Source organism: Taurulus bubalis (assembly GCF_910589615.1).
Source record: "Taurulus bubalis genome assembly, chromosome: 9".
Lineage (NCBI taxonomy): Eukaryota > Metazoa > Chordata > Actinopteri > Perciformes > Cottidae > Taurulus > Taurulus bubalis.
Window position 1 is genome coordinate 6,228,850 of NC_136597.1, and position 21,034 is coordinate 6,249,883.

Sequence of the window (21,034 nt, forward strand, 5' to 3'; positions counted from 1 at the left end):
TTAAACGGATTGTTAACAAGACAGCTTTCATCATGACACATGTTTTCTTTTCTTCCCAACATAGTTTCCTCATAGCAAAGATGTCGCTGTTGAGCCAGGGTCGAATTGTAGTTTTTTAAGTTTTTAAGTTGAGCAACAGAGTCCAAAATATCTCCACAAATGGAGTTAGACCGGGTGGTTAAAGAGAGAGCTCACATTCAGACGAGCTACAGGGCGTGGAGGAGAGTAGACACCAGATACCAGGATGTTGGTGCGTTAAGGAAACAGATGTTCCTCATTATGGAATCTGCAACTATCAGTGTAGAGAAGAGGGGTGAGGAGAAGTTGAGTGTGGGCTCTCAGGGCTGGACCCCAGATGTTCATCTTTAGTTACATAATTATAGCTTACTGTATATAATTATGTGTCTTACTGTGTACTTTTTACGTTGACGTGGCCTTTCTAGCATATTTGTACTAGGCTATGTGAACATCTCACATAGCAATCTGCATACGCGATAGACATCAATGTGTTGTGTTGAGTGCACAACCTCAGTGATCAATGTGTTCAGGGAATCCTGATCACATTGAATGGAACTGCTGTCCGGTGAAGTCCAATGAAAGCGTTAAAGTGATTAGCTTTGTGTAAACGGTATGCTGCAACAGAAGGTTGGATGGGTCATGTGTGTCCTGGATCTTTTCCTTTGAACCACAGAGGTTAAATGAAGGGCTCGTCTGGGATTTGAACCTTTCACGCTTCTAGTGAGAATTAGAACAACAAACCTCTCCGTGAGAAGAAAGAAGGTGTTTTAAATCCCCTCCCCGAGTGTGTGCTCTAAAACTCAGCCCGGGTGGTGTGGGGACTGGAAGGCCTCTCCATCTGGTCAGAGAGCTCCCTCTGCTGCACGACAGTTTATATCCTTCATCGTTTGTCCTCTGAGATCTTAACGCGCCTCTCTTGCATAGCGGCGCTTCATCTTTGATGTTGTCTCGGTGTCTGACATCTGGAGATCAAAAACCTGCTGGTGGCCATCGGGTCTGTGAAATACTAAACATACATGTAAAGTTACTTTACTATCAACTCTTTTATGGAAACTGGAAAAAATTATATCAGAGAGAAATAGTAGGGAAATGACTCTAATGGGGATGTTGTAAAAAATGCCAGGAAATGTTATTTTATAAGATTTGTATTTATTTTGTAAATTCTAGTTTTAATAAAATACATTATTTCTCATCTGAATATATGTCCTCAGTAAACTTTGAAGTTCAGTTGATACTGAAGGCATCCTGCCACTAAATGTGTTCATTGAGATCTGGTTTTGAGGGATAATATGAACTAAGTTAGACTTAAATTGCAATGACCAGTGATGACAGTTGGTCCACACAATGTTACTTTTATTTACAGTGTAACATGTGAATAAAGGTATTACATATGATTGTTCTGAGATATATATATATATATATATATATATATATATATATATATATATATATATATATATATATATCTTATGTATTATCACTATTATCTCAATAAACTGAGGTCACATTTAGTCCTTATGATTATCTCTATATTCACAACTATGTGCCTGTCATTATTTGATTGCTCTTATTAGTAAGATTTGGTTTCAGTCTTTTTGCAGCACATTGGTCGGGGCTCACATTCAGTTGGAACTTGATTTTTAGAAATGACAATTTTCATATATCAAATCAGTTAAAATAATTAAATATCATACTGTCCCTCACAGCAATAAAGCCAATTAACATGCAATCATGTTGTCTCTTTGGCTATTACTGGATCTTCTAGGTATAGGATCACTTAGTTTTCCTCATTTGAAGAAAAGAGTTATAATGAACAACCCTTGTTTACTAGTCTTGCTCCTCTTAACTTTTATTCTAAAAGGTTGTTATTGTGTCTGCTGTTAATGCCTAAAACCAGGAGGAAAAAGCTCTTAAAGGTGGAGTGGGTGGCTCTTAAAAGAGCCTTTTATAGGAGCGTTGGTGGTTCAGCCGGAGAGCAGCTCACTTCCTCTTGGGTGCTGCTTTCTTGGCTTTGGGCTTGACGACCTTCTTGACGGGGGTCTTCCTGGCTGCGGGGGCCTTCCTCGGCGCCTTCTTGGGGCTCTTGGCTGCCTTCTTGGGGCTCTTGGCCGCCTTCTTGGGGCTCTTGGCCGCTGCGGCGGGTTTCTTGGCCGCTGCTTTGGGTTTCTTGGCCTTCTTCGGGGACTTCTTTGCGGCGGCCGCAGGTTTCCTTGCTGCCGCTGCTTTGGGCTTCTTGGCCGCTGTAGGTTTCTTCGCTGCGGGCTTCTTGGCTTTGGGAGCGACTTTCTTTGCCGGTTTGCCCGCCGCCTGTTTGCTCATCCTGAAGGAGCCGGAGGCCCCGGTCCCCTTGGTCTGGACCAGAGTCCCCTTGGTCACCAGGCTCTTGATGGCGGTCTTGACGCGGGACTTGTTCTTGTCCACATCGTATCCTCCGGCGGTCAGAGCCTTCTTGACGGCGGCAGCAGACACGCCGCTGCGCTCCTTGGATGCGGCCACAGCTTTCACGATGAGCTCGGCCACGCTGGGACCAGCCTTCTTCGGCTTGGTCACCTTCTTCTTGGCTGCTTTGGCCGGCGCGGCCGCTGGAGCTGGAGCTACTTCTGCCATTTTCTTCCGTTGATCCGCTGTCCTGAGAAAACACGAGAGTCTGACTGATGGAGATTTCCGAGCAGGAGGCGGTACTTGAACACTACATGAGAACCGTGGAGACTCAACCCAGCCCGAGACTCCTCTGAGCAGCCTGAAAGCCGACTCACTTGTGTTTTCTCTTCACTGATAAAAGACTAAAAACTACACGTGGAACAAGTACTGAAGGCTGGCGGTGAAGGCAGCCGATAGAGGAAATGTTTCTCTCCATCTTGAAGTCACGTAGAGCTCCGATGATCTCTGTATTTAGTTTGAGGAGCCTCCAAACCTCACCTGCTCACCGCCGTGGAGAGCGCTGATCAGCGGCTTTTCCGACTCATTTCTCTCTTTAAATGATTTAAAATGTATCCGATCTCCATCAAAACACGTTTTCCAACTGGTCCACATGTTTGTTCAGGGTCTCGATGTAAAAACAACCGTCTGGTGTTGATCACTTCGTAATAAACTGAAGTTATTCTGGGAGCAGCAAACACACTGATGATGGTCGAGGCTCATGGTGCAGTTCAGCCAGACTTCCTATCAGAGCTGCTTGATGTGAACATGTCCTCAGCTGATGACTACTTTTCATATGAATAGTTATTATAATATTGATACATATACCAGTGTTGAATATTAGAAGTGTCAAACAGCAGTTTTTGATAAAGGAACTTTTAAAATAATTGCAAACAGCTGATCAGTACACAGCAGAACTGACACCAATAGTCTTCAGTGGGTAGAGGAGGTTAAAACAATTAAAATAGCAATATATTCAGATCAAACAGCTCCAGATGATCGTATAACTCAGGTTTATGTCATTATTGTCATTATTAAATGTACAAAAATTAGTAATAGTTGCTTATTTCTGTTCCAATACCAATTAATGTTGGGATCGATATGCATTAAACAAAAGTGATAACATTTTCGAGGGGGAAAATGTAAAATGACACAGCACCGTGAAATGAAAGATTGGCAGGAATTTGGGAATAATGACACTGAGCAGAAATTTAGATGTAACTTTTTTGGATTACGGTTTGGACATACAGGACTCAATGGCACTTTATACACCATAAAGAAACAGACTGGAGAGCAGGTTGGAGATATGAGGGAGTGGAGCATCTAAAGACTGATAAGGAGACAAAGTACAATATATACTTTTTTAATGAAACAGGTTAAATATACAGGATATAACTTATTCATAAAGTCATGCTATTTTAATTACATTTTCATTAATATTCTTTATAATGAGAACAATAGCCTTGTCATAGAGACATTATATTACACACCTCAGTACCGTACACAGCATGCACTTTTACAGTTGATATGTAGTCCACCATTCAATTACAGAAGAAGAACAATTATTCTGTTGAGGTTCAGGTGAGAAAGGACTGAAATTTAGAAGTATATTAAAATATGTTTAACAATAACACACATTGTGTTTATTTAGTGTATATTTTTTATAACACAAACCCAAATGATTCACTTCAGAGCTTTGGACCCATTGCGTCACTACTTCTACCCTGGTTCTTATGTTTTATATCACTGGGAGCAAAAGAGAACGTCTCGCTCTGGCCTTGCTCAATCCATGTAATCCTAAATCTATTTATTATATTATATAATTAGCAACTTTGAAATGATTGTGTCCAAAACTACCATCTAGTGCTCCTGAAGGCATTGATTGTTATGAGACAGTTAATACAACTGAAATGAAAAGGTAAATAGTGATTATTACTCCAACATAACAGCTTCTGATTTAGAAAAGCCAGTCTTGAAACAACCAATCAAACAGATACAGGATCAGTCTAGCGCAGGGGTGTCAAACTCATTTTAGTTAACGGGCCACATGCTGCCCATTTTGATCTCAAGTGGGCTAGACCAGTATAATCACAGCATAATAACCGTTACATAACGACAATATGTCTGTTTAAATCATTGGTGAATGTGTTTGGATGATGAACCCTATTTCAAGGTCTTTCTACAATAAACTAGACCAAAAATTGAGACGCTATTCTACATTTGCAGCTTGTACTTCCTCCATGAATTTCGTCACAACACCTGTTTTTCTCCCAATCATTGATGGTGCACCGTCTGCAGCCCTGCTGAAAGATCGGAAATCCTATCAGTCACAGTATTCCTCGTTTGGCGAATATTGGCAAAAAAAAGAAAAAGGTGAACAGTTATTCGGTGGGCCGATTGGACCCCCTTGCGGGCCGGATCCGGCCCTCATGTTTGACACCACTGGTCTAGGGTATTACATGCTTTATGAACAGATCTGGACCATCCTGCATTGGTCACATTAGCAGAAAAGGAAACTAACTAAAAACAGCAGTATGAATAGTCCATCCTGGACTTGTACACCTCCAGTCAGGAAGCGGGCTGGAAAGACCCCTGCAGACCCTCACACCCTGGAGACAAGCTGTTCCAACTCCTCCCCTCTGGGAGGCGCTACAGAGCTCTGTATAGCTCCATGAGACCAGAGTCAAAGTAGAATATATGGATATATTTTCACAACCTGAAGGCATTTTTTTTTTTTTTTTTAAAGGCAGCATAACACCAATTGAGGCTACATTTACAGTTTGATTATTTAATGCAGATAGTTTTATCTGGAGAAGTGATCCAGAACTCAGCTCTTTGTTGATTAAGTGTGTGGTCCTTAAAAGGACCGTTGTTGTTTGATGTTGGTCAGTCAGAGTTTAACCCCCGAAGCCGTAGAGAGTGCGTCCCTGTCTCTTCAGAGCATACACCACATCCATGGCGGTCACCGTCTTCCTCTTGGCGTGCTCGGTGTAGGTGACGGCATCACGGATCACGTTCTCCAGGAAGACCTTCAGCACTCCGCGGGTCTCCTCGTAGATCAGACCGGAGATACGCTTCACTCCACCGCGGCGAGCCAGACGGCGGATAGCGGGCTTGGTGATTCCCTGGATGTTATCACGGAGGACTTTACGGTGACGCTTAGCGCCTCCTTTACCGAGTCCTTTTCCTCCTTTGCCTCTTCCGCTCATCTTCACTCCTCAAAGTAATTCAACGAAGTGGAGAACGAGGAGGAGTTCACGCATATTTACATGCTGTCTGAGGACGTGATAGAGGACATGAAGGCTGTTCTTCTTCGCTTCATGAAGGTTGACGATTAAACTCTTTGTGCTTTAGCGCCACCTGCTGACCAACAGCATTAATACGTAATGCGTGTCTTTATGACTTGTTGCTCATGGGCACGAAAAAAAAAATAAAAATTGGACGCAGGTGCAGGTATTGGTGTAGGGATACGATTGTTGTTTTAGGTGAGGGAGTTATTTGGTTCGGATCCCATGAATACCCTCTTTTAACCTCTGGGGTTATTTTCTCAAACAATGTGTATCTTTTTTAACACGTTGTATCTACTCCTGGCATAGAAGAAGAAAGCAATAGTTATTTATCTAGCTTGCCACTCTTAACTATCGCAGTGAATATTGCACAGAGGGTGTTGTTTGACTAGATGACAGGACACGTGCCACATCACCTCTGAGAAGACTTTAATAATAGACTATAATAGATTTTAAAGTGTGCACACTGGTCCAGCGGTATGATTCTCTTTTTGAAAGTTAGGTCCTGTTTTCTCAGACGACCCGAGTCACAAAGCCAGGTCATACATGACTGCCAACAGTCAGCTGCGGCATAAAGCCGACTGTATGCTAAATAACTAGAGGTATAGAGTGGTGGAGTGATGACATATATTTGCCACAGACTTGCTGCTGCTAGTAATCACACTCACTGTCTCTTCATTCACTGGCGCTCAAAGTGTGGCAGTTAGAGACACACTTTGCTGCTGGACTGCAGCTCTCGGTGGGCTCTCCCAACAGGAAGAGGACTTTGTTTAGTTTGCTGCATGTGGTCAAATTCAGGATGGACTTAAAGTGCAGCTCTGTCTCCAATATCTCTTCCCTGCACAGCTGGGAGGAGCGCTGTTCTTCAGGGAGCCGTGATTTACTTTTTTTTTGCTCCCTGAGACTGTAAGTAAACTCCCTTCTGTCACTCAGGAATGTTGATCATGATGGATGGTGACCTTTTGACCTCCTAGTCCCCAGTGACCCCTGTACTTTGACACGAAACAAAGAACTACCTCGACAGTCACTGTGCTCAAATAATCTGCCACTCTGAGTTTTTAGGACCAGACAGCTCTGCATGTAGCTTTGTGCGTTCCAATTGGAGGTGTTGTTTGTTTCTGCTGTGCTATAATTTGGTCGACTCTAACAGATTAGTTGACGAATTGGTCCTGGAGAGAGAACCGGCTCTGAAATTTTCCGGACCTGCTGAGTGAGGGGACACTTTTTTTTTTCAGAAGACAATATTTCTGCATGCCTGTTATACAGTATATCAAAATCCCCAAGAGAGGGCTTTTTATATACTGTATAACGGGCATGCTTTCCTCACTAAACGTTGTGACATTCAACACATTTTTAAGCTGTACAGCTAGCTTGACGTTATATTCTCCAGCACTGCATTCTCCAAGCAACAGACATGCTATTGTGTCTGGCAGGATTTAATAGAGGAAATTATGTAATTTGTTGAACTGAAAGAGAGCGCCAAAATACAAACAAAAGTACCTTTGTAAGTACTAAATAATATCTTCAGAAGATACATCAGAAGATAATATTACTGGCATAAACCAACTTGATAAGGTGTTTAAAAGTATATAAGCGTATAAAAGATGAAAATACAACAGTATACTATTTAAGAAAATCACCAATGCTTGTATAAATTTCAATCTAGATTTGGCACGAGGGCTCATCCACGTGAGATGGATGGTGGACGGATGTCTCTTCGAGGAAGTGTGGTGATAATGAAAAACCTGAAATAAGAGTTTTGTTGATATGAAGGGGATTTGTTCATATTTAGCATGCAATTGCTGGTTTTCATAGAAAATGTACATTTCCTTTTCTTTCTTTATGCTTGTTGACAGTGTTTTCTGATTAAACAAGTGAGATTTCCCAAATTCCCTGTCACAACCATTTTACTCATGTCAACATAATGAAACAATAATTTGGCTCTGGCTTTATCCAACGTTGAGATTTCTGTTCTGGGATGTATGATATGATAATAGGTTCGTTCGAGATGAGCCAGTTCTGCGCAGAATCGATGGCCGCCGATCGGCGCCGATTAGATTTGTGTCCGACTAGGTCCCGACCTGCTCTGACGTCATGCATACGTGGTCAACGATAATCTCACGAGAGCGAGGCGGCCGCCGATTTTAGAGCCAGGCGCCACATCCAGGCGCCACATCAGAGAGCTGATTGTATATTATTATTATTATTATTATTATTATTATTATTATTATTCTTTTAAGTACTGTGGCCACCATGACCAAGGACAAGGAGTTGTGTTGCACATAATTGTGTTGGCTGTGATCCATCCAGGAGCAACAATGTTCAACATAATATATTGTACATAAGTATACTTTTGCATCTACTATGAACTTATCATCATAATTCTCCGAAAAGCAATATGACACTATGAAGGAGTTTATAAGTATGCTCATTCCGCCCGGTACCGGTCCGTGGGTCCGTGGGTCCCTTGGTAACTTCAGACGTAACTTGATAAATTACCCCAAATATGAAACTTAAAAGTCTGTTTCAACTCTGCCAGTGTTCTGGATTAAAACCAAGGCAGAGTATCCTGAGATCGCCAAAAGAAAGCACGAAAATCTGCGTCCATTTCCAACATCCTGTCTTTGTGCAGCGGGTGATGAGTAACGGAGTAGACTGGACACAACGAACACACGTCTGTCGTTGTCTCCCGTCACGCCGAGATGGGACCCGATCCGTGAAAATATTGTCTTCAAGTAACAGTATCAGTTTGCTTTGGATATCCAGTAAAAGTCAACATAAATATAAATAGTAAAGTAGCGTACAGATATCCAAAACAACGACTTAAGTACAGTACTGATACGTTGAAGGCAGCCTAAAACTGTCTGACTTGACTTCAGTTTTTTATAACGCCGCCTGCTCTCGTCTGGATTCCAGGCGAGGCGCAGCTCTAACGAGCCTATTGTCTCATTTGAAAATGTAAATATACGTTTTCAGAAAACACAATTGGCTGAATCCAACTAATCGTTTCAATATCTATTTTATATATTTGAATTCATTGAGCACCACAAGGTGCTCCTCTTTCACCTGCTCTTGGAATCTGAGCAAATCCCTCCACAGACGCCACTAGTGCGTGCATGGCTGGCTGTAGTCCACGTGTAGAGGCGGTCAACTCAGTACAATGAACACTTATATAATCACAAGGAAACAGTCGTTGCCTGTTGAGCAGCCTTCCCCTAAGGATGTGTTTTATCTATAGCCCACCCCATTGAGTCCAGACCACACGGTAACAGCAAGCAACGATACTAAGGTGAGATATATGCTTTATTTTCGGGTTTACAAGAAAACACTTGGGACGATGAAGACCAACTGGTTGGTTGGAAGTTGTTCGCTTCGCCACTAACTTCTCCATCTCGGTAAAGAAGCAGCCCGATGCGGGATGCCTCCATTTTCTGCAGCAGGCACAAATCTGAATGCAAAAAAAGTGCAATAAAATTAGGAAGTGGCATAAAAAAGACATCTGATTTTTAAATACTTTAATAAATGTACTTGGTCACGTTCCACCGCTGGCTGTGACTGGTTAGCCTTCTTCAGCTCTATTGACGAGCCATGACAACAAGCTGGCTTTGCAGAAAACTATGGAACTAATTTAGTAACATGTAAACTGATATTTTAGTGGACATTTCAAGCCAAAGCCTGGCAGAGTGCCTCTCAAAGTGTGTGACCTGTTTCTGTTTGATGTTCCCACACACCTTTTTCATACAGGTGAGAAAAGTACAACCAGAGGTGGCCGCACTAAGAAGTGAGCTACTCTCTGACAGCAAAGTCGATCAGCTCTTCTCTTCTCTTCTCCATTCCACCATGTTTGCGTCAATCATCCTGCTGTTGATCTGCATCGTCTTCATCATCATTCAACTCAAATCCCGAAGGCCCAAGAACTTTCCACCAGGACCCCCCGTCCTGCCGATACTCGGGAACATATTGGAGCTTAACCTAAATAACCCCCTGAAGGACTTTGAGAGGGTGAGACATACACTGAAAGGAGCCATGTTGCTCTTCCAATGCATTAACTTGTTATTGTATTGATGGAATCACTTTCATTGGTGCTTAAAATGTGTCCAAAATGTTTAAATACTGACACGTGTGGTAACTCTGCTGCCTTCCCTGATAGATTCAAAAGTAGCTGTGCCACTGCACTTTGAGACTATGAAGGACACCTATCGGCTGCAAGTGTAAAATAAAAACACGTGCACTAAATGCTTTGGACTGTAAGGTGTGCTTCTCACAACAGGCGAATACTGACAGTCAATACTAGTATGTCAATACTGACATACTTGCCTGTGTACTTAACTACTGGACCGTAGCCAACCAGTGACACAGGCCATACATACATATGCCAGTGTCTAACCTACACACAAGAAAATACTTGCAAGGAGATTGTGAGATCTCTGCAGCGTTATTTTATGATGCTCTTTATCAATTACATTTCTTCACCTTAATCTGTTTTACTGACGGAGTCTGCTCGGGTGTGTCTAATATGTTTCCCACTGCTAGACAAATTTCCCATGTTAGACAATAAATACCGAACTAAATGAACAAACATCTTTTTTTGTAATTTCATTGAATTGCTGCAAGTAATATCCATCTGAAGTTACATGATTTATATAATTCAAAACACTGACAAGTTACCTGTTTCTATCCCAGCTGAGGAAGAAGTATGGAAATGTCTACAGCATATTTCTTGGTCCCAAACCAGCAGTCGTCATCAATGGGATGAAGACCATGAAGGAGGCTTTAGTGACCAAGGGCGTTGAATTTGCTGGAAGACCCCAAGACCTGTTCGTCAATGACACCACCCAGAGGAAAGGTAGGACAGACGTGATGTTTCAAAGTGCAGTGAATTTATCTTCCACCTTGCTGATTAAAAAAAAAAAAAAGTAATCCGACATTCTGCAGAGTATCTCTATAGCATTACTGTATATGGTGTTAACGTAATTTTCATGCTGCAGTTAAAGTTTGTATTGCCAGTATTATTACAGGAAGTGGAAATGGGTGGCCTCTCCACAGGCGCATGCTGCAGCCTGAGTGGAAATGGTGACAAGGGAGAAGCAAGCACCTGGGCTAGAAATAACGGTCACCTAGTATCTCTGAGTGGAACGCTCTGGCTCATAAGGGCGCTGCAATTTAGCAATATAACTAGGAGAGGAACCATTAATTGCTTTAAAAGCAATCAATAAAACCCGTAAATCAAATAAAAAAAACGTACTGGTAACCAGTGAACGGAGGCTAAAACAGGGCTGATATGTTGTTGCCTTCTAGCAGCTGTGTTTTGTTTGGCATCACTCCACATCTCAAAAGGAGGGGAACAAGCATATGTTATGTAACAGACGTATGTTTACATTATCCTATTCAGTTCACCAGAGAAAAGGAGGTAGGGCTGGCGCTTACTTATCGTCTCTCATAGTCAAAAACATGACGTCTAACCAGGCAGTTAATCAATCATCAAACTTGTCTGCACTCGCCCTGTAGAAGTCTTTTAGAAAAGCAGATGCCGACTCGCATGTTAAGCGGCTCTATACATTATTCTAACCACGAGTCTTTTTGGGGAAAAAACATGCTGCTCCTCTTTTCTTCTCTTAAAAGTGTGACTCCATTCAATACCTTTGGCAGGGAAACCACTTTCCGCGCACAAAATTCCAAATCGGTCCAACTACTTTGATACCACAACCTTTGCTAAGTTTATATTGCTACTATTTATCAATAATTCCAGATAAAATATACAAACAATGTGGAGTTATCCATTGCTCAGTGATTTTCTTAACTATTTTGTTGGAATGCAAATAAGATACATTCTTATTGGGTTTAAAATGGTGAGGAAGAATCGTTGTTTAAATGTTATACTTTGTGTTGACATGGAACTTCAATGTTTGGCAAAAGAGTGACAAGCAAAGACACTCGCATTCTTCTAATGTATAACACCAACGTGGTGTTATACATTGGAAGAACCATCCATCTGCTCAAGACTAATTCAAAAAGATTATCAATCATTGAAAATTGAGACCAGTGACTGTAATGAACGGTAAACATCAATGCCAAATGAAAATAAATGAAGAAGCTACATTAAAGTACTGAGGAGAGTAAATAATAAAACATGCTGGAAAAGTAGATGAGCTCTGGAAAAACACTGCTATCATATCATAGTGGACGGGGTATCTTGAGACATTTCTATTTTAAGCCGTTTGCTTTTGTGCCACTTCGCCTGTCGTAGGAGTGATTCTGGCAGATTATGGTTCGAGTTGGAAGGATCAACGTCGCTTCGCTCTGATGAATTTGAGGAACTTTGGTATGGGGAAAGATAGCATGGAGGAGAGGATTCATGAAGAGATAAAATACACCATGGACACGCTGGAGAAGAGCATTGGTATGTCATCTGTGAGCCCACAGTCCTGACTGGCTGACTGGGTTCACTTTAGTCAGTGACACTGACTTCTGAGCAGCACAAATACTCTACTAATACTCTATTGTTTAATAATGTCACAATGTGGATCTTGATCACACATTTCAATTAATGTTGAATGTTGAGTTTTGCTTGTTCATTGATAGTGTCATGTTCTTGTTTGCATTCTTGCACAATACTGTGTTGTAGGTTAGTCAACATTATTTATTTTACAGGCAAATCCATAAGTCCTCGAATTATGTTTCATAATGCGGCCTCCAACATCATCTGCCAGGTTCTGTTTGGAAAACGCTATGAGTATGATGATGAGGTCATCCGAGTGATGGTTTAATGCTTTACTGAGAATGGCAAGATATCCAATGGACCATGGGCTATGGTGAGTCAAAATGTTTCTGCTTCAAAATCTGGCTCTGAAATATCAGCAACATCAGACTTCAGCTTAGCCAGGGTCAGGTTTAGGGTCAGTGGTGCTCAGAGCTAACTCTAGCAGGCTGATAGTTAGCAGGTATACTGTTCACGATAGGCACCATCTTAGTTTAGCATGTTAGCATGCTAGCATTTGGCAATTGGCACCAATCAAAAAGCTTCAACTGGGCCTATTGGGAGTGTCACTAGCAGGGCTGCCAACTGTCACGCATCGACTGCGAGAGTTACCCAGTTGACACTTTTCACACGCTTTAAAGCCACACGTTCCTTTACTCACGCAGAGGAAAAAGCAAATGACCTAGGATTTTTTAAAACCTGCAACACACTCTCTTTTCCTCCACAAGCCGATTATATCTCAGGAACCCACAGTGTGGCCAGGCAGATAGCAGTCCAGTGTGCCCTGCCCAGTGCGTCTGGAGCATCCCAAATGCACTTTTAGTAATTGTGTGTCCAGGCCCCCTTGGGTCACCTGTGGCGCACTTGACTTGGGTCCGAGGTGGCATCAGAAAAGACGCATTATTATGAACGCTATCCCCGTCATGACACACTGGCAATTTGGGCCAGTGCCCTCAGTATATTAACTGTCATGACAGAGAGAGTTTTTTTCTGCTACAGATGGCATTAATGCCATAACCACTGACAGAAATATAAGTTTGTAAAGTTACTGTTGCTGTCACAGAAATACACTTCATTACATATATTGCCATACTAATTCATGTTTGCAAAGTCAATTGTACAACAGCATGTGTCATGTCAGGATTCTAATTCATCAAATAGAAATGATGGAAAACATAATCAATCACAAATCAGAATTCAGGGAGTTTGCATACAGACACGTTTGACTGAGAAAATTAGCTTTGCTGGCTTTTCTACATTTAGCAGGATGTTACATTTTAAAGATGTTTCCACAGGTTTTTCTTTTGTCATTTAGGTGATTAATCAGCATTATTTAGGCTGCGATGTCTGAAGTTTAGCAAGTATGCTGATCAACCATATTCCTAATTGTTATACACGCAAACATGTTGTGTGGTTCCTATAGACGTTGTTGTGTAAATGAGACCCGCTGGTCTTGTGCGCGTTTTGTCATGATTCAGAAATTACCACGTTGACCTGCTGAGACAGGCTGGAAATCGCTCTCCCTGCATTAAATTTGAAAATATTATGCACTTTTTCATAAAGCTCAGAGCCCCCATTAAAGGTACTGCTGGTCAGAATAAACATCTTGACTCTGAATTGTCTGTCCCTCGAACTTTTCATTCATACAGCCTAACAAACTTATACTCAGCTGGCCTCACAGACATTTAGGAGCTTATTTTGTATAGCTAAGCACAGACTCTTAGCCTAAATGTGAAGATACAACAATGTATTCAGAGCATTTCACGCCAGGATGCCAAATCCTGCTTGGTTTAAAACAACTAAAGATATATATTTTCTTTTTTTAAACAGCTTTATGACTCTTTTCCCATGATTCGAAGCCGCTGCCCTTCAGAAAGGCCTTTAAGAATGTAGAGGTATGTATGTATATATGTATATATATAGATATATATATATATGTGTATACAATATTATGAATGTTGACTTGAATGTTTTTCAGACTTGTCAGAAACTTGCGATTTCTTGGATGAATGAGCACAAGCAGACGAGAGTCCCTGGAGATCCACGAGACTTGGTTGACTGTTATCTGGATCGGCTGGATAAGGTGAATCTTAGAACACAAAAACGTTGGGAAACTGAGTGAATTATTCATAAATGACAATAAATGAAAGGTTTACGTCTGACATTTACATTTGCATCGTAATCTTTTAACTGACCACTTAGAAACCAATATTTGGCACTGCCTGGTCCACCTGTGATATTTTTACCCATTTTACATTTGACATGTCATGTCCCAAGGCATGCACTGTATTTAAGTATAAAGGTATTTTATTTTTCTCTTTAAAATTTCAAATCAGGAAAAAGAGAGTTACTTTTGTTTGTGGGCTCAACTAAATGTTAGTAGTGCTTTTATAGAACATTATTTTAATATGGCTAGAGGGGTTTTATGGCCCATAACCACTGACTTTCTTGCAGTAGTTGAAAACTACACATTTACTATTGTTTAGCTTGTGACTCCAGATATTTTTCTGTATATGGCCTACAATCAAAAGTTTGACCACTCTTGTTCTTAAACAACCTTTCTCCTCTCTTTAGACAGGTGATGATCTGTCTTCCTTTTCAGAAGCACAGCTGACTATGTTCATCCTAGATCTTCACTTTGCTGGGACTGACACGACTTCCAACACCCTGCTTACTGCTTTCCTCTACCTTATGAACTACACACACGTACAAGGTATGCACATCATGGCTCTGTGGTTCTACCATTGTCTTGCCATCTAAGAATTGTATCTATTCATCCATACATTTTTCATGCAGGAATACTTTCTGTGAAAGTCAGAAACTGAAGTGGTATTTTTTTGTGGATGACGTCCTGTCTATTGTGTAAAATAGACTTTCATTTATATAGCATCTTTCTATTCCTCTGATTCCTCTGATCAAAACGCTGTACACTACAAGTCAACATTCACAAATCCATTCATACTCTGATGGCAGATTGACAAGGTGCAACCTGCTCATCAGGATCTAAACTCATTTATGATGGCGCAGCCTTCGGGAGCAATTTGGGGTTTAGCAATTTGGGGTTTAGTGTCTAAGTGTTTAAGTCATAGCAATAGCTCAGGTATCCCATATTTTTGCAGTATAGGCTTGTTTTTCCACAAATTCCAGAAAGCACCCGTACAGTGATCGGGTACTCTCTACCCCGCCAGGATTCTTGCAAGACCAAGGAGCTGGTCCTTGCTGCTAAAGTTTGCGAAGCTTTCTTTCTAGCAATGTGGCAGAGGCTGTCCAACACAGAAGGCAGCCTCTTTCACATATTCAAAAAAGTACAGCTCTAAAAAATGAAATGAATGATGGCTGAATTCCATTTAGCTGCTGGCAGTTTAGGTTTAGGGCCGTAATCAGCTAGTGCTTTTTCTTAGGAAAGACTGAGTTCACTCTTTTGGTCTTTTTAAGTATCTTTCTCTTCATAAAACATCTTCGGTTGAAATTAAAAAGTAATGATCAGAGCCCGACTGATATATCGGTCATTGACAATATATCGGTATCGTTGTGTATGTCAGACGGTAAATCACAAGAACAAGTGCAGTAATGGCAACCAGAGAAGTGAAAAGATGTATTTATTTTTTGCTCTAAATTTCTTGCTCAAAGTTTGAGGGAGCCTTTTCAAAAAAACTTTTTTTTATGTTATGGAATGTGGAAATTGACTGATATGTCATTGTTGGATTTTTAAACGTCAAATATTAATCTCTGCATTGTTCGGGCTAAAGCAGAGACACCTACTATTTAGAGAACTACCTTATTCTGCTTCACCTGATATAAATAAACTGAAGACTGACATTTCCACCTATGAAATCAACTTTTAAAAATGAATGAGACTTCGGTCTGTAAGTTGAAAAAGGCCATTTCCAACGTTTTCTTACTTTATTTACTTTATATATCAGGGACACCACACATTAGGATTCATTAACGTCCACCCTTGCTTAGGTTTACCTTTCATCCACTATCAATCATATTGATAAGACAATGTTTTTGTCTTCACATTTCAATTGTATCGAATTATATTGTTGTCTCTGCTGTTTCTCTCAGAGCGTTGTCAGCTGGAGATAGACAAGGTGTTGGAGGGGAAGGAACATGCCTGTTCTGAGGACCGAAATAATATGCCCTACATGCAGGTAAATCATCACTTTTTTCATTATTTCACTTTCATTTCATGTGTACACACAGGTCTGAGTAGTTTGTTTGTTAGAGCATACATGGCAGGGGGTCATTCATAAAATTGTTAAAATCAAAGAATAAATCTGGTTTGTGAATCTCTTTACGTTGGGGTACATCCTTGGGGTAGATTCATTGTAATCATTGCTTTTGAAAGACCTCCATCTTTTGTCATCATATTGCTGCTCTGTTTTTGAGGCTGAACTTCTGCGGTATTGTTTTTCCTGTAGGCCCCATTCAGATAAAGTATGGGAACATGATATTTAACTCTTTCTTCATCCAGGCCGTGATCCATGAAGTGCAGAGGGTAGCCAACACTGTTCCACTCAGCGTCTTCCACTGTACGACTAAAGACACAGAGCTCATGGGATATTCCATCCCCAAGGTACGACGCAACTGGTCTTACCTATACTATCACTATGGTCAAAAACAAGTAAACACTTACTTCACCTTTTATAAAGCATTGGTTGTAAGTAGAGGTGATAATATGTATGTTCCAGCAAACTATGAAACATACTCACCACTGGCGGGCAACGCACCCCATCACCATCATGTTAATGTTCTGTATCACTTTGTGTTGTCTCTATTTCCCTATTCCTAAGTAAATATTAAGCTCTTAAAAAGGTTCTCTTCATTCCTCTTTGCCCTTTTCTCTTTTGCTTCATTTTCTCAACAGGGTACGGTGATCATCCCCAACCTTACCTCAGTGTTGAATGAGGAGGGACTATGGAAATTCCCAAATGAATTCAACCCTGAAAACTTCCTCAATGACCAGGGAGAGTTTGTCAAACAAGAGGCCTTCATGCCTTTCTCTGCAGGTATGTGCCAATTCTAGTCAAATCAATTGCCTCATAAGGAAAATGAGGAGCTCAGCGTAATCTAGGAAGTCCTGTTGCAGTCTTGGCATAAAGCAGCATAACTAACCCTGAGCCAACCCTAACTACCAGTGGTACAGGGCCGGCTACGCCTTCTCTGCTGGCCTAAACAGAATCACGTTATCAAGTTTTAAAATGTAGTTGTTTTTCACAAATACACTACACGTATTATAATTATTTTTTCCTATCAGCTCATTTTCTCATTGCACAGCTCCTGTTTTCCTCTGTTGCTCTGCCTACAGTCATCCAATCAGATTTTTTCCTCCTGTGTCTCTATGGAGGCAAAGCAGTTAAAGCTGGCCTTTGCAGATTAAAGTACACGGAGAGTGGACATTGTCATTGATTGTCATGGACTTCAACAAATCAGATCTTTAGTTTGACAATCTGGGTGTATTCTTTGACGTGCAGCGCCCGCGAAATGGCGTGGACGTGTGATTGCGCTGTGATTGGTCAGTGTTTCAACAGGGATTGTCAACCTTGGGGTGTCAACCTTGCAGCAGAGCTTCGTATGAGCTAGAAGAGTTCAGGCTGAAACATAAGAGAAGTTATAACATGTTTAGTGTTTTTGCTTGTTTTAACACTCAATGGCTGAAAGAGGAGGAGAAACAGACTTGGTGGCGGATTCACTTCAAGCCTTTCTCATTGAGGGTTGTGCATGTTTGACATTGACATCCTCACTGAAGCGCACCTATGAACTGAACAACCACGTCATTGAACTGTGTTAACAAAAAGAGGTGGATGGACTTTGTCTTTATTAAGTAAACGGCATCTGGTAAGTGAATAGCTTTTTCAGCTTTTTGTGTTTGTTTGTTTTTCCCCCGCTTGGCTCTCCGCTGGCTCCCACCTCCACAGAGCTGATGGCACGAGCTAGCTTAGCTCACCAGCTAAGCTAGCTCGCGCTGTGGAAGTGGTGGGAAAGTGCTCGCTGCTAGACCTGTTTTCAATCAAGCCACCTAGGGTGAGCGTGGTGGCATCGGCGGTGGGTGCCGGTGGGGTGGCTGGCTGAGAGGTGGCGCGGGGAGAACAGCTGGGAGTTGGGATGCTTCTGCTGCTGCAGAGAGGTGCGGTGTTTTAGTGCCGTGGTTTTGTTGGATTGTTTTGTCATGTTTTGTTATAACTCTAAGCTATTATATTGAGTACTTGAACAGTTGTCTATGAAGCTGTGTTCTGAAATGATTGAGTGAAGTGTGGAACGAGAATAAAAGTGGTTGCCGTCTTGTGCAAACTAAGCATCAACGTGTTGTTGTTTTATTAATAAAGTGAAGTATAAGCGCAAGATAAACCCTCGGCTACATAACTAAATGTGACTGGTTCTTGTTGATGTGAACAAAATGCATTGTCCGTTAATGACGCAGCATCCCGTCATGCGCGTATTTATGTAAAGGAAGTCCAAATACTCATGAGAATTCTCCTCCAATCACTGATAATAAGTTGACCACAGGAACTTCTAAGAGAGGAGAACTCATCTGCTTATCTAGAGTCCCCATACAAAGACAATGATGCCTGTTTCTGGGGAAGATAAGAAACTGGTTTAGGCCGGTTCGGATCTTCACCATTTCCTCCCATTACTGTGTGTCACACTGTTTAAAAGACAGATGCTCAGAGATGATCTTTGAGCAGCAACTTGGAAATATGACTTGTGCGTGATTTCTACTCTGTTCCGTCTTGCAAGAATAAATTACCTGATTGATGATTTTACAATTGGTGTTTAGTAGAATTTTTCTAACAATAACTATGAGGTCTTTGTTTAATGTCTCAGGTCCTCGTATGTGTCTCGGAGAAAGTCTGGCTCGTATGGAGCTCTTCCTCATCATGGTGACGCTGCTGAGGAAGTATAAGTTCATCTGGCCTGAGGATGCAGGAGAGCCAGACTACACTCCAGTGTATGGGGTCACTCTGACTCCCAAGCCTTATCGCATGAAAGTCCAACTTAGGACAACAAATTAATGGATGACCAATGAGCCAACAACATGTTGAGCTACCTATCATGTGGCCTCCACTGTTCACATTGCTGCCACCAAACACACTATAACCTCCGTTGCCTTCCATATATCCACGTTAGCAATCAATAAAACATGCACTTCTTTCAATAGCAGTATCTGCTAATGCCATCTGAACACAAAACAAGACCTGTTCTTTGATTAGTGGTAGCTATATCCTGAGGAAGCATACTACTCTTGTAGAAATCTAGTCTCATTTTCCAGCCCCTCCCTGCCTTTAACTGTCCTACCTCATGCCTGTTTAAAATTGCTTTCACACCAGAAGCCTCACCTTCAACTATCTAAGGGCACTGTCGCTGAATCCTGGGCTTAGCTTGACCCAAGACAATTCTAATTGGTTTAAAGAAATACAGCCAGAGTGTTTGTTCTCTTCTTCTTCGATACCAGAATGATAATGTATGGAGCTGGACCTTTCTTCAGTGCCGGCACAGCACTGTGGGAATAGGTCTGCTCATGCAATGACTATCATCTTGTTCTCAATAGTTATTGACACTTCAGCAGCAGCTTTGTTTTGTACAGCCTATAGGCATTAGGCCCCATGGCTGACCTTGCTCCCTGAACTACTGTTTCATCCATTTGGTGGTGTATTACCCCAAAGGGTAGCATGTCTAGGTGTTATCTCAACTTCCTGTCTATCCCTGCTCTCTTTATCTGTATGCTTCTTCAGCCTCTAACTGTTTTTTATGGGCGTCCTCTCAGAGTAAAACCGTTTTCATTTTGTTCTTGTCGTAAATCGTCCAGCCTAACGAACTAGGCTGTTGCTACCATGTATTGCCAGACCACAGGCCGTCTCTTTTCAGCTGTCACTAGCTGATTACTAGCTATGACCCCTAACAATGCAAACAGGGATTATGCCTACATTATATCTGCTTAGGTTAAGCTACAATGTGCTTTAATGTACTGTGTATTCCATTTAGTAGATATAAGCTGTGTCCAATATCATTTACTCATTCACTACTAGTGCTTGCTTAGTGGCTCTCGGTTGGTACCAACTACCTGATTAACAAGTACATTACTGTAACCATGACAACAACACTCCCCTAACCTCAATAAAACATTTGAACCAATGTGTGTGTGCATAAATCTAACCAAATCTTATACACAGTGTTGTGACATCATGAAACAGATTTATTTTTCAACAAGTATTTGTAATCGTTTTGGAAATAATAGACAGGATTTTGTCACTTCATTTTATAATTTCTGATTCATATGTATGATTACAACTTACTGCCTCTTTATTCAAAAGATATGCATTGATAGGTTTACTTACTAATTACCTAAAATATCATGCTTTCATATATTTAGTGCTTAATTGTGCATCCTATTATGCTTGATATGTAATTGTTTTATATTGGATTGATATGATTGAGGCTTTCTGCAAACAAAATATATTTTAAGTCTGAGGTAATATTTGTATTATGGTGATGCTTTTATGAGTTTAACAATAAAGAATAAACTGCAATATTCACAAATTAGTCTTCCCAAAGTGTTGTTTTTTGTTGCTAAGACTATACATTAAACTCCAAATGGCAAAACAATTAATCCTGTAGTTTTACTATGGGGCTGTTCTAATAGATTGCATTATGTTGCACAAGTGTATCGAACGGGAGTAATTGAGTTCTTGTAACCAATAAACTTGAATGTTTTAGCCAACGGCAATACATGTGATAGTTTTCGTCTTCTTTCTGGTGTTTTGGCTTTCTTACAAGTCAATAAAAGAGACTAAAATGATGCTGGTTCAACCATAGACTGTACAAAGCATGT

At 41.1% G+C, this 21,034-nt stretch overlaps 2 protein-coding genes and 1 pseudogene across 3 annotated transcripts; 1 reads left to right on the plus strand and 2 right to left on the minus strand.

Moving 5' to 3' along the window:
* Nucleotides 1-1,940: 1,940 nt before the first annotated feature.
* On the minus strand, nt 1,941-2,625 carry LOC306741248 (histone H1-like; the record flags this gene model as incomplete). Its single annotated transcript, XM_079223504.1, has 1 exon — nt 1,941-2,625. One exon carries the CDS (start codon nt 2,623-2,625, stop codon nt 1,999-2,001), a length of 627 nt encoding a protein of 208 aa, XP_079079630.1. The 3' UTR covers nt 1,941-1,998.
* Nucleotides 2,626-5,325: 2,700 nt separating this feature from the next.
* LOC306741252 (histone H4) lies at nt 5,326-5,645 on the minus strand (the record flags this gene model as incomplete). The annotated part of the gene is made up of 1 exon (XM_079223513.1): nt 5,326-5,645. The coding sequence occupies one exon, from the start codon at nt 5,643-5,645 to the stop codon at nt 5,334-5,336; it is 312 nt and encodes a 103-aa protein (XP_079079639.1). The 3' UTR covers nt 5,326-5,333.
* Nucleotides 5,646-9,563: 3,918 nt separating this feature from the next.
* On the plus strand, nt 9,564-19,217 carry LOC306741782 (cytochrome P450 2F2-like; annotated as a pseudogene). The gene is made up of 11 exons: nt 9,564-9,725; nt 10,407-10,569; nt 11,971-12,123; nt 12,375-12,535; nt 14,032-14,096; nt 14,180-14,284; nt 14,776-14,914; nt 16,270-16,355; nt 16,679-16,780; nt 17,072-17,213; nt 19,030-19,217. The product of its transcript is annotated as a cytochrome P450 2F2-like (transcript).
* The last annotated feature ends 1,817 nt before the right edge of the window (nt 19,218-21,034 follow it).